Source organism: Chrysochloris asiatica, unplaced genomic scaffold (genome assembly GCF_000296735.1).
Source record: "Chrysochloris asiatica unplaced genomic scaffold, ChrAsi1.0 scaffold00048, whole genome shotgun sequence".
Classification (NCBI taxonomy): domain Eukaryota; kingdom Metazoa; phylum Chordata; class Mammalia; order Afrosoricida; family Chrysochloridae; genus Chrysochloris; species Chrysochloris asiatica.
Genome location: NW_006408566.1, coordinates 460,376 through 473,046, shown reverse-complemented (window position 1 = coordinate 473,046; position 12,671 = coordinate 460,376). Strand labels below are relative to the sequence as shown.

The following is a 12,671-nucleotide window of genomic DNA, read 5'->3' as shown; positions in this document are numbered from 1 at the left end:
GATCAGGAAATGGGCTTCCCTTTTCACTCTTCTTCCTGAGAAATTTCAAGATACCACTGTTGCTCATTTTGACATAACTTAGGATTTAATTTTCATCCTATTTCCTCTTTTGTCTTCTTGTCTCGCTCCACAATCCCGGTTCAGGCCTTTGTTCTAGTTGGAAACAGTTCCGGGCTGGCTGTGGCCGTTTGGTTTTAATTGGAAACAGTCTCTTTAAATTTTGAGGAGATCTGTGTGCATGCGTAGTATAACCCTCCGAGGGTGGGGCTGGGGTGCCCACTAGCTCAGACACCCCTATAATCACCAGAATGGAGGTGTGCAGACAGCAAGGGACCAATGAACCAAAAGAATGTCCACACTTTTATCTCTGCAGTTCTTCCAGGTGTCTGTGGCCACTCTGATCCTTCCCCAGCTTGGTCTTACCCAAGATGGCAGCTCCTGGACCAGCCGAGCATCCCGGACTAGAAAGCAATAGATTTCTTGCTTCTGCCAAAAATTCTCCCACCTGTAAGCCTTCCAACCTTCTAAATATTCTTTTATATGTGGTTCAGAGTTCTGGGACCATTCTCTGAGCCTGCTTGGTTGGGTATTCTGTGTTGTTGTTGGCGGAGCTCTTTGCTACACGTCCACCCAATCTGCCGTCTTGTTTGTTCTCTGAGGCTGTAAATCTTTATGGGAGCAGAAAGCCTCATCTTTCTCCCATGGAACAGCTGGTAGTTTAGAACTGCTAACATGAGATTAACAACCGGATTCATAACCACTTTGCTACCAGAGCTCCTTTGGGTAAAGTTAAATTCTTTTTTGTACAAGTATATATTTGAACAAACAAACAAATCCCAAAACTTTCTGCAATGAAAGTGAGCAAAATCAACAAAAGCAAAAACAGATATATCATTGTGAGAAATAGCTGTTGGTGTAATCTAGCTTCAGAATCAAGGATATCTTGGGGGTAGCAGGTTAGCATGACAAAAGGGAACTCTGAGAAGAGGAATAAATTAGTTTGACCAACTAGACTCTTTTAAAATAAGAATACACCCATCAAGGAAGTAGGGGAAGTTCAAGGGGAGGGAGTGAAACTAACTTTAAATGAGAATGCTCCCTGTATGGACTAGTAAGTGATGTTTGGGAAAGATTTTAAACTCCAAAGTACCAGGTAAAGGGGAAATGGAGGAGGGGATTTTTCAGAGTTAGGTTAATAAAACTTTTGTCAAATGGCTGTGTGGCTTGTCTGCCTGTGTCTATGGGGCTAGGTGCCCGATTTTGCAAAATCAAATAAAGAAAACCTCACTCTCGTTAAAATGAGTACAGATTGGATTACTTGAGCATTTGTCAGTATAGACAATGTTTCTCACATCAGGAAACAGAAGAGAATTAAAAAAAAAATCGTAAAATATATATTAACTGTCCAAAATATGTCAGGTATTATTCTAATAGTTGCTAAGGATATAGCAATGATAGTGCCTTCAGAAGTTTGAGTGAAAATGATTTTCAATTATACTCAGGTAAACTATAATTCATCAGTAAATTAAATAAGACTTGTTAAGTGCCGTCGAGTCAATTCCCACCCATAGCAACCCTGTATAGGGTTTCCAAGGAGCAGCTGGTGAGCTTGAACCACTGACCTTGAAGTTCAAATGACTTTACAGTCTGACTCATTAACCCACAGCACCATCCCAGGACTAGACTACAGCACAATGAGGATGGAGATGAACAGGGAAGAAGACTAAGATCCAGGGTTGCATCTGTGAAAATTTTAGTATGACGAATATGAAGTAAATCTGAGAAACTGACTGGATTGCAGCAGTAAAGCAGATGACTAGCAGATAGGTCTTTGGAATAATAGAGATTTCTAGAAGTTCTAATCTAGTGAACCTTAAAAAAATATGATGATTAAAAAATGCATTGCATGATGAAAAAATACAATGAGAAACTCCAGGCAATCTGTACAGGAAAGGAATTATAATTAGTGGAATACTGGGGTGGCACTGTAGAATAAACACTGGACTCTTAATCACAAGACTGGCAGTTCATACCCACCAACTGTGCCCTCAAAACCCTATACAGGGTGGCTACATGTCAGAACTGACTCAATGGCACTGAATAACAACAACAATATTCTTGATTTCACAAATTCATAATGTGAAGTCAGCTTGGTTGAAGACTTTCTTTCTCCATTAGACCTAAGGGAACCTTGAGCTAAACCATATAAGAAAACTATACATAAAGAAGAAGAAAAAACAGAGGTTCACTAAAGCAAGCCTGTTCCTTACAGTAGAGATCCTTAGTGTTTCTCCTTGAAAACAGACTCTTTGACATTCCAAATTTACCATAAAAACAGCTAACTTATAAGGTAAGACCCTGCCCTGTTTTCTCTCTTAATCTTGTTACAAATACTCTTCAAACCACACTCCAGAGGCAGTTCTGCTTGATTAGAGACTGTATGCTGTAAGAACCACCTTGTCCTCTGACTGACCCTGGATCATCCCAGAAATCCAGGCACTGGGAGCCGTTTTATAAACATGGGTTTGACAGTGACTTCCTGGTCAAGTCCTAACCTCTTGAATAACGCATGCCCCGTTTCCCTGAAAGTTAAAAATCTCTCTGAATCATTTGTTCAGGAAGACTGCTTTGAGGATGATCTCCCTGTGTCCTAACTTGTTACAGGTAATAAACTTTGCTGTGCTTTAATCAGAAAGATTCTAAATGATTCCCAAAAGAACAGGTGATGAACTCTGAGTTCAGGAACAAAAATAAACAGAAGTTAACAATTATTGCAAATACTTTGTTATAACTGTGTTATAACATTAGCTAGAGTAGTTAGAAGGTGGTATAACAGATGTCTACCACTCGCTGTTAATTTATCATATTGTGGTGGCTGGTGTGTTGCTGTGATGTTGGAAGCTATGTCATTGGTATCTCAGCAGGGTGCATCCATGGTGGACAGATTTCAGATGAGCTTCCAGATTAAGTCAGACTAGGAAAAAGGAGAGACAAACTACCTATGAACATTTAGTTACTGAAAATACATGAATAGCAGTGAAACACTGTCAGCATCAGAATATTGAATATTGAAATACTTAACTGTGCTGGTGAGGAACCTATACATAAACCAAGAGGCAGTTGTTCAAACAAACAATGGGACACTGAATGGTCTAAAGTCAGGAAAAGTGATCACCACCATTGCATTCTTTCACTATACTTATTCAATCTGAACACTGGGCAAGTAATCCGAGAAGCTGGATTATTGAAAAAGAATGTGGCATCAGGATTGCAGGAAGACTAATTAACAACCTGCAACATGTAGATAATACAGCCTTACTTCTGAAATGGGAGAGGACTTAAAATACTAACTGATGAGGATCAAATATGACAGCCTTCTTTTGGGGTTGCACCTCAATGTAAAGAAATATTAGCAGTAGATAGTGACAAAACCAAATCAAGGAGGCTGACTTAAAGAAAAGAGGCCAAGCTTTCTGGAGAGGTGAATTTATAGGCAAGAAAATCAAGGACTGAACCTGAGGGAAAATATTCTTAATGGATAAGCAAATTGGATGGGGCTCGTCCATTTATTCACAGTATGTTTTGTTGTGTGCCGTTGAGTTGGTTCCTATTCAGAGAGTCCCTGTATAGAGAGGATTTTTGAAGCTGTAAATCTTTATGGCAGTAGAAACCCTCATGTTTTCCTGTGGAGTGATTGGTGGATTTGAACCTCCAATCCTGTGGTTAACAGCCCAAAGCATAACCCACAATGCCCCCAGGACTCTACACAGTATTGTTATTGTTGTTAAGTGCTGTGGAGTCGATTCCGTCCCATAGTGACCCTGAATAGGGTTTTCAAGGAGCAGCTGGTGAGCTTGAGCCACCAATCTTGCAGTTCAAATGACTTTGCAGTCTGACGCACAAGAATTATTCTAGCATCATGAAGTATTGCATTGTGAAACACGTTTTTCCTGGTCAGGAGCAGGACAGGACACCAGATTGCCTAGGAGCAAATTCTCTTCCTGGGAGAACATGGGAAAGGTAAAGTGACTTATAAAACAGACTGTAATTAAATTCTCAAGTGAATAATACAGGTAGCATGATTTACAGTAATCAGCAGGAGTAGATTATGTTACTACTTTATAGGATAGCTTCATTGGGAAAGCTGTACAACATTGACCAGTTTCTGTTGAATTGATGCCAACTCATTGTGACTCCGTGCATGTCAGAGTAGAAATGTGCTCCATAGGTTTTTCAGGGACTGATATTTTGAAAGTAATTTGTCAAGCCTTTTTTTCAAGGTGCCATTGGGTAGATTCAGTCAATCTTTCATTTACTTTCTAGGTATTAACCATTTGCACCATCCAGGGACAAGAATTTAGAAGTGTTGAAAAACTGATAGGATTTTGATAACATAAGCCATTCCATTCTATGCATCCCATCCCTTCCCATTCCATCGAATCCTATCATATCACATCACATATAAACTGAAAACCAAACCCATTGCCTTTGAGTCAGTTCCAGCTAACAGGGACCCTATTGGGCAGAGTAGAATCACCCAATAGGGATTTCAGGGCTGTAAATCTTTATCCATATTATGAGGTAGTTGTTGCTGTTGTTGTTATGTGCTGTGGAGTCGGTTTCCAAGGCTGTAAATCTTTACGGGAGCAGAACGCCTCATCTTTCTCCCACAGAGCAGCTGGTAGTTTCGAACTGCTGGCCTTGAGGTCCACAGCCCGATTCGTAACCACTACGCTACCAGAGCTCCTTTATGAGTAATTAGCCTGATTCAAATAACAGTATTTTGTATATGTTAATTATGGGAGACATTTTAGTTTAGAGAACAGTGAAGATTTTCTAATTCATACACAGACATCTCTGCTCTTTTCCACATCTTTCTTCTTTGGAGTGATTGGTGGGTACAAACTGCTGACATTCGAGTTAGCAGCTGAATACATAACTACTGTGCCACCAGAACTCCTTGTTGTTGTTGTTAAGTGCCATCGAGTCGGTTCCTACCCATAGTGACCCTGTGTAGGGTTTCCGAGGAGCAGCTGGTGAGCCTGAACTGCTGACCTTGTGGTTCAAATAACTTTGCAGTTTGATGCATTAACCTACAGCACCGCACCAGAAGTCCACCAGAACTCCTTAGCATAACATAAACCATAGGTAAAATATACTGAGTGCTTATTATGTCAAGGTACCAAGGAGGCACGATCTTCAGATTGGCATCTATTTTACAGGAAAGGAAACTGACCCCTAGAGAAGTTACATGACTTGTTAAGAATAATAAACCTAAGCAGAGAGCTAGAGTTTAAACTAACATTACAGTGGTAAAGAAACGGCTTTGGTTAATGTAGCAAATTGTCTTTTTTACAAATAGCATATAATCCCACAGAACAAACTGTATTGAGAAGAAAAGGAAACAAAAATAAGAGACAAATCTCAACCTTTTTCTGTTGATAAGGAAAGACTTTGATTAAGGGATGGAGTGCAGACTAGTTGGATGCCTGTTACTGTAATAATTCTGAGGAATTTGGAGGATATTCAGAGTGGTTTAATAATCACATACTCATTGGGAAATGGCATGTGGAAAATGGCTGTCCTCAGTACTTTTCTCTGAAGACCGGGAATGAAGAAAACTCTGCCTCCCCAAATTTAGCAATGTATGCATCTTTTGTGCTTCAGTTAATTGCTTTTCCACTACCACCACCATTAGTATGATTAGTCTGCACATTATGAGGTAATTAACCTGATTAAAATCCTCAGTATTTCATATATGCTAATTATGGGAGGCATTTTAGTTTAGAGAACAGTGACAATTTCTTTCTAATTCATGCACAAACATCTCTGCCCTTTTCCACACCCAGCAACTTGGTGTGGTACTGCAGGATAATGCGCTGGACTGCAAGGTCGGTGGTTCAAACCTACCGTTTGCTCCTTGGAAACCCTATACAGGGTTGTTATGAGTCAGAACAACTCGATGGCACTTAACAACAACAGCAACAATAGTATTAGATTCTTGAAAATTGCAATCTTCTATGTGGTAAAAAGGGAAAGATTCTAGGGCTGGAACACAATAGTGGTGGTTATGTGCGGTGGCGTTGTTTCTGACTCAGCAACCCTGTGTTACATTTCCGAGGCTGTAAATCTTTATGAGAGCAGAAAGGAGAACAGAATATTGGAGCAATATTTAGAGATAAATATTGAAAAGTTCATTATTGATTATTATCTCTGTCCACTCACATCTTCTTCAGTAAAAGCTGGGAATGATTTTTAAAAGTTTCAATTAGATGCTTGGAAATACACAGCTTATCTAGATACATAAAACAAAACTCATAGCGGTTCAGCATTATTGTTAAGGCAATCCACAATTTTCATGTTTTTAGGCCTTCTGAATGTTAAAAAAAAAAGTTTTCTGTAGAATTCATTTTCTACAAGAAGATGCTTAAAAATAGATTAGTGGTCTATACTAAAAATAATGTTTAAGATGATTCATAGCCACAAAGCAATAAAGGTCTACTGATTTACTTGATTAATCTTTTTGCAGAAAGAAATCACTTATAATTTATTTCTGATTTTAAGTCCTTTGCACAACCACTGCAAAGAATTTAGAGTACAAAAAAGCCAAAGATAAAAATAACCCGTTACAGATACCACCCCTGTTAGGATTTGATGAATGTGTGACTGTCATACCCATTTTCTCTCTTTGCTTATCTCCTTTCTTCTTGCCTGAATAGTTGTCTTGTCATCTTGAGATGACAAGCATGAGGACAAAAGCCAGTATTGTAAATATGGTGGAGTGGAAAGACAAACAATCCAGGTTCTGAATTGCCTATCCCCAGAACCCCAGTTACTGGTCAGAGTTATGTTAAAAAAAACAAAAAAACTTTTCACCCCAAATAAGGAGCGCTGGTAGCATAATGGATGATGAGCTGGACTGCTAACCACAAAGTAAGCAGTTCAAATCTACCAGCGGGTCCACAGGAGAAAGATGAGATTTTCTGGTCCTGTAAAGATTTACAGCCTCGGAAATCCTATATAGGGTTGCTATGATTCAGAACTGATTTGGTGGCACACAACCACCACCACCACCAATAACCCTAAATCAGAATACATATCCCAATGACCCCAATTTAAACTTTAGCTGGTTTCTAAGTTGTTGGGTGAGTCACGTAAATCCCTTATTTATTTAACCAACTGTTAGTTGGATTTTTTCCTATTGCAGTTCATGAAGGCATTCATTCCCATTAGACACTGTGGCATAATGAATTATCTAATATCTCTTCTACTATGTTTCTGCTTTGTTGAGTCTAGGTAAAACAATGTGGGAGAAGATACAGTTAGGGTGACATGATTCATCTGTGGATGTTATTGCAGAGTTAATTATAATTTTAAAACTTTAAACTCTAGCTGAGTAATAAAATGAACCATCTTAGAAACTGAGGTGGCAGGGGGAAGAATCTCATTATCATCAAGAAGAAAGAGCCAGGAGTGGAACACATCCTTTGGACCTTGAGATCCATGGGCTTTGGACCTCCTCAACCCAGTGACAGAAAGCTGTGACACTGAGGAGTGGCAGAGGTGCTCAGCAGCACAGAACCAAGAACAGAGTAGTAGGCTTCCCAGCCCATGGGACAAGCACAGCTGAGTGACTTTGGGTAGCTTGCTTGTAGAGTGGGTGCCTCCAGGTACTTTAGTAGGGAAGCTGGGTTTGCTAGGTTTCCGTGGGGAGCTAGAGTCTAATGCCTTCAGACTGAGGCTTATGATGAAGTGGTGGGTACCGTGGACATGTTTCAGCAGCTGACTGAAACAATTGTGCCCTGAGCCTTTTCTGAATCTATACTGTAACCTGTTAACTTCTCTAATAAATCACCTAACTGTGAGGATTGTCTCTGAGTTCTGCATGGCCATTGAAATGGATCATCGAACCCAGTAGTGAAGCTGAGAGTGTTGTGGGAGGTATAGTTTCTTGTCATATTTTTTTAAGATACTAAATCTCATGTTCATATTTCCCAGAAGATTAGTTAACTGCTCTCAAACAATTTATTGAATAATCTGTATATCCTTCTGATCTTTAATGCATTTTTATTAAGTACTAATTCCTACATGTGGGTTAATGCACCAGACTGCTAAAGCTGTTTGAACTGCAAGGTCGGCGGTTCAAGCTCACCAGCTGCTCCTTGGAAACCCTATAGAGCGTCACTATGGGTTGGAACAGACTCCATGGCACTTAACAACAACAAAAACTCCTACATGGAGTCCTAGTGTGGTGCTGAGTGGTGCATTGGACTGCGAGGTTGGTCTGAACTGCAAGATTGGCAGTTCAAATTCATTAGCTGCTCCTTGGAAACCCTATACAAGGTCACTGTGAGTCAAAACCGACTCAAAGGCATTTAACAACCAACCAACAATAATTCCTATGTACACAAGGGCCTGTTCCAAATGTATCAATCATTCTTTTCTTTCATCTTCAGTACCATGCCACTACTACATTGTTTTAATTGTTGCAATACTGGTATTTTCTTCTTCCCTTTTCTTTAGCCCTTTGGTTTTTGTGGTTATGTCCTTGGGTTTTTATTTGTTTGTTACTGTGACATTATTGGTTTTATAAGCTCTTTTTCACAAAGTCCAGTTTTTAAATAGTTTTCTTAAGATAATGAAGTAGTTTAGTGCTAGGCCGTGTAAGCGTTGTCAAGAATACATCTATCCTGACGTGGCACCTCTGCGGTCTTCAAGGATCTTGCACCAGCTGAGAAAAGCTGATCCAGAGCCAAGAGAGACTGTCCTCTCAAAGGCGTACGGGTTCATGGTTCTAACTGGTGCTGATAATAACTTAGCAATGTTAGCTCATCTAGCCATCAATGTTGCCAAGGCCCACATGGTGGAGTATCCTATCACATATAGCACGGACCCAGAAAACGGGCAGCTCTTCAAATGCATTCAGCGAGGCCACCAGAACACATTGGAACTGTATCCTCCTTTCTTATTTTTTCTAGCTGTTGGAGGTATTTACCACCCGTGTACAGTTTCTGGCTTAGGCTTGGCTTGGATTGTTGGACGAGTTTTTTATGCTTATGGCTGTTACACAGGAGAACCCAACAAGCTGAATCAAGGAGCCCTGGGGTCCGATGTCCTCATTGGCTTTATGGGTACAACTGTGTGCTCTGCTTCCCAGCAACTCAGGGAGGTTAAAACTGGTTTGGGTGATGGATCCAAATGCTGCCATTAAAGAATTGTTGTTGTTATTGTTAAGTGCCGTTGAGTTGGTTCTGACTCACAGTGACCCTATATAGGGTTTCCAAGGAGCGTTTGGTGAATTTGAACCCCTGACCTTGTGGTCCAGTGCATTATCCCACAGCGCCACACCAGAATTATAGGGATGTAAAACTCATTCGTTTTGAATGACTTACCTTAATTTCCAGTTATACTTTTTTCTAAAAGTAATAAAACCTATCTGACATCAGCCTCATACCTAAACCTTCTTTTCGCTTTTTTTTTTTTGAGTCCCAATCTAAAATAATTGTCCCTACTAGATGAGAGAAAAGACTCAAGTACTGAGTACTCCTCACGCTGCTGGGTGCATTCTTAATATTTGGAGTTGAGAAAAAAGTCTTAATTGTGATAATATGTTCAAAATTATGCCATAATGGTAAGAAATTTGGATTCAAATTTATAGTTGTAGTTAGGATATTGGAACATGGTGGTTCTGTAGAATAAGCATAGGACTGCTAACCAGAAGTTTGATGGTTTGAGCCCACCAGCTACTTCTCAGGAGAAAGATGAGGCTTTCTACTCCTGCAAAGATTTATAGTCTTGGAAACCCTATGTAGGGTCTCTATGACTCAGAACCAATTTGATGGCACTTAAGAACATAATATAAGATTATCTTATCATTTGATACAAATATTTAGAATATTAGGAGTTTAAAAAATTTCTATAGATTAGAGAAGTAGACTAAATTTAAGATGACATTTATGAATGAATGTAACTCTCTTTATAAGGCTATGTGGATCTAACTGCATAGATAAAAATGGAGCAAGAAGTTCTTAGCAACAAATGTGAGAGACTTAGAGATCAATGCAAGTTACAGGTGAGATATCTGCTCCAAAAACTAATGTGGCCTTTAACTATTATTAATGGAAGTATAGTATCTAGACCTACATGATCTGGACAATAGATGTTAGCTAAATGTAGTTAAGTTTAAGGTAATGAAATTTACATTAAAAAAAAAAATCAATTTTTCAGTCACACGTTTAAAGTAGACTCTAAGGCTGGAGCCCAGGTGCGGTGCTGTAGGACCAACACTGGACTGCTAACTATCAGCAGCTCCTTGGATACATTATGCAAGTGTCATTATGAGTCAGATGTGACTCAAATTAACAACATAAAGGATTGTTAGTTGCTGTTAAGTGCTGTTGAGTAGATTCCAACCCACAGCAACCCTGTATAGGGTTTCCAAGGAGTGACTGGTGAGCTTGAACTGCTGACCTTGCGGTTCAAATTGACTTTGCAGTCCAGTGCTTTAACCCATAGAGTCACACTAAGAAGCCACATAAGGATTAGAGAGAGAATTTTCACCCAAATTTGACTCCAAAATCTCAGCTTTTTCCATTGTACTACTCTGCATAAGGGAGAGGACGCATTTTCAGACAGATGTTATTTTCTGCCACTGAAGAAGGGCAACTTTGGCCAGATGACTAATGGGGCTCTTAGGCATCTGATGAGAAAATCAGATTAGAGTGTTTATGAGCAATTTCAAGGAGCTCTGGTAGCGTAATGGTTAAGAATCGGGCTGCTAATCTTAGGGTCAGCAGTTCGAATCTACCAGCTGTTCCGTGGGAGAAAGATGAGGCTTTCTGCTCCCATAAAGATTTACAGCCTCGGAAACCCTATGTAGGGTCACTATGAGTCGGAAACGACTCCAGGGCACATAACAACAACAATATGAGCAATTTCACTAGTATAGAAGAAGTATAGAAAATCGAGGACTTTTCACAAAAATATTTTGACTGTCTAATATTAGTGTGTTGCTTTAAAAAAAATGTTTTATTGTGAATTATGTGATAGTTTACATGCGAGAACATTAGCTTTACATTCATCCTATCGTATATCATTTCATTGCCATGGTTACAATCCCTTCCATGCATCATCAACCAACCAAAGGGTATACCCTACAAGCCTGCCCCCTGGTCATCAGCACACAGCCCCTCTCCCTCTCTAGGCCTAGAGTCTCCAGCTGCTCCGTCTTTCTACATCATTTTCTCTGCCTCCATCTCTGGTGTCACTGTTTCTCTGGGTAGGGTCCCGCACTCCGCTCTTCTCCCTTGATGGTCCTGGGGACCTTTGCTCCTGGACTGCAAAGTCAATCACTCCCCTCCTTTTGCTACGAAACATTCACCTTTACATATCCAACCCTCACAGTCAGTCCTGATAGCAATTATTCACTATTGTGCCACAAGAGTGCTATCCCCATCTCCTTTCATCACCCCCACCCAAACAGATTGGATACTACTCAGTGGAGATTCTACCCTCCTCTGTGCCCTCTGGATATAGCTGCCTCTTGAAAGCTTGTAAGCCAGTCATTTCTTGCCTTGGTAGCTCCCCCATTTTGTGTAGCCAATGTCCAAGTTGCCTATTTCTGTCTACCCTGTGTATTGAGGGGGTGGGGATAATCCTGGCTGTAAAGATTTGTTCCTTCTTTTGAGCTACCGCATAGATCTGTGTAGGTCAAGTTCACCAAATTGTTTCAGATTACATTTTTTTTTAGGTTTTTATTGTGGATTGAGTGAAAATTTACAGGGCAGATCATCAGTTTTACATTCAACAGATCACACACCTTGTTTCATTACAATGATTATAATCCTCTCCATGTACCACCAGTTAACAGTATTTTTCATTATCCACTTTAGCTTTTTAAGAAAACAACAACAACAAAAAACAACACTCAGGCATATATAATAATTTACATCTCCAAAGGGCACATTCTGTATGTCTGCCTCCTGGTCACCAGCTCTTAGTTCCTCTCTTCCCATGAATCTACAGTCCTCAGCCGCTCTCCCTCTCCATGTCCCCATCTCGGCCTCCGTCTGTGGTTTCCCTGCTTCCCTGGATAAAGTCCTGCATTCTACTTATGCTCTTCTCCCTTGATAGTCCTAGGGTCCTCTGTTTCTGGACTGTAAGATTAACCACTCCCCTATTTTTATTATAAAACTTCTACCTTTACAATTGTGACAGTTGCAATTAGTCATGATAACAATTATTCACTATTGAATCATACGAATCTTATCCCCATCTCTTTTCACCAGACCCATCTAGACAAGATGAAATCTATTAAGTGGGGACTTTTTCTTTCCGCCCCCATACTTTTAAACTAAACTTCCTCTTGAAACCTTGTAAGCCAGTCACTTCATGCCTTTATTGTCCCCTCATTTTAGGTACCCAGTGTCTAAGGTGCCAATCCCTATCTACCCTGGGTACAGAGGGGATAGCATTGATACTTGATGTGAAGACTCCTTCCCTCTCTGTTGGTATTTAGAGTAACTATATCTCTGGTAGCGTAGTGGTTACGAATCGGGCTGCGAACCTTAAGGTCAGCGGTTCGAAACTATCAGCCGCTCCGCGGGAGAAAGATGAGGCTTTCTACTCCCGTAAAGATTTACACCCTCGGAAACCCTGTACAGGGTCGCTAT

General features: G+C 40.2%; 1 protein-coding gene across 1 annotated transcript; it reads left to right on the top strand.

Annotated features, from left to right (window-relative positions):
• Positions 1-2,634: 2,634 nt before the first annotated feature.
• LOC102826493 (microsomal glutathione S-transferase 3-like) lies at positions 2,635-9,211 on the top strand. Its single transcript, XM_006862493.1, has 2 exons — positions 2,635-2,664; positions 8,648-9,211. The coding sequence occupies exons 1-2, from the start codon at positions 2,635-2,637 to the stop codon at positions 9,209-9,211; spliced, it is 594 nt and encodes a 197-aa protein (XP_006862555.1).
• The last annotated feature ends 3,460 nt before the right edge of the window (positions 9,212-12,671 follow it).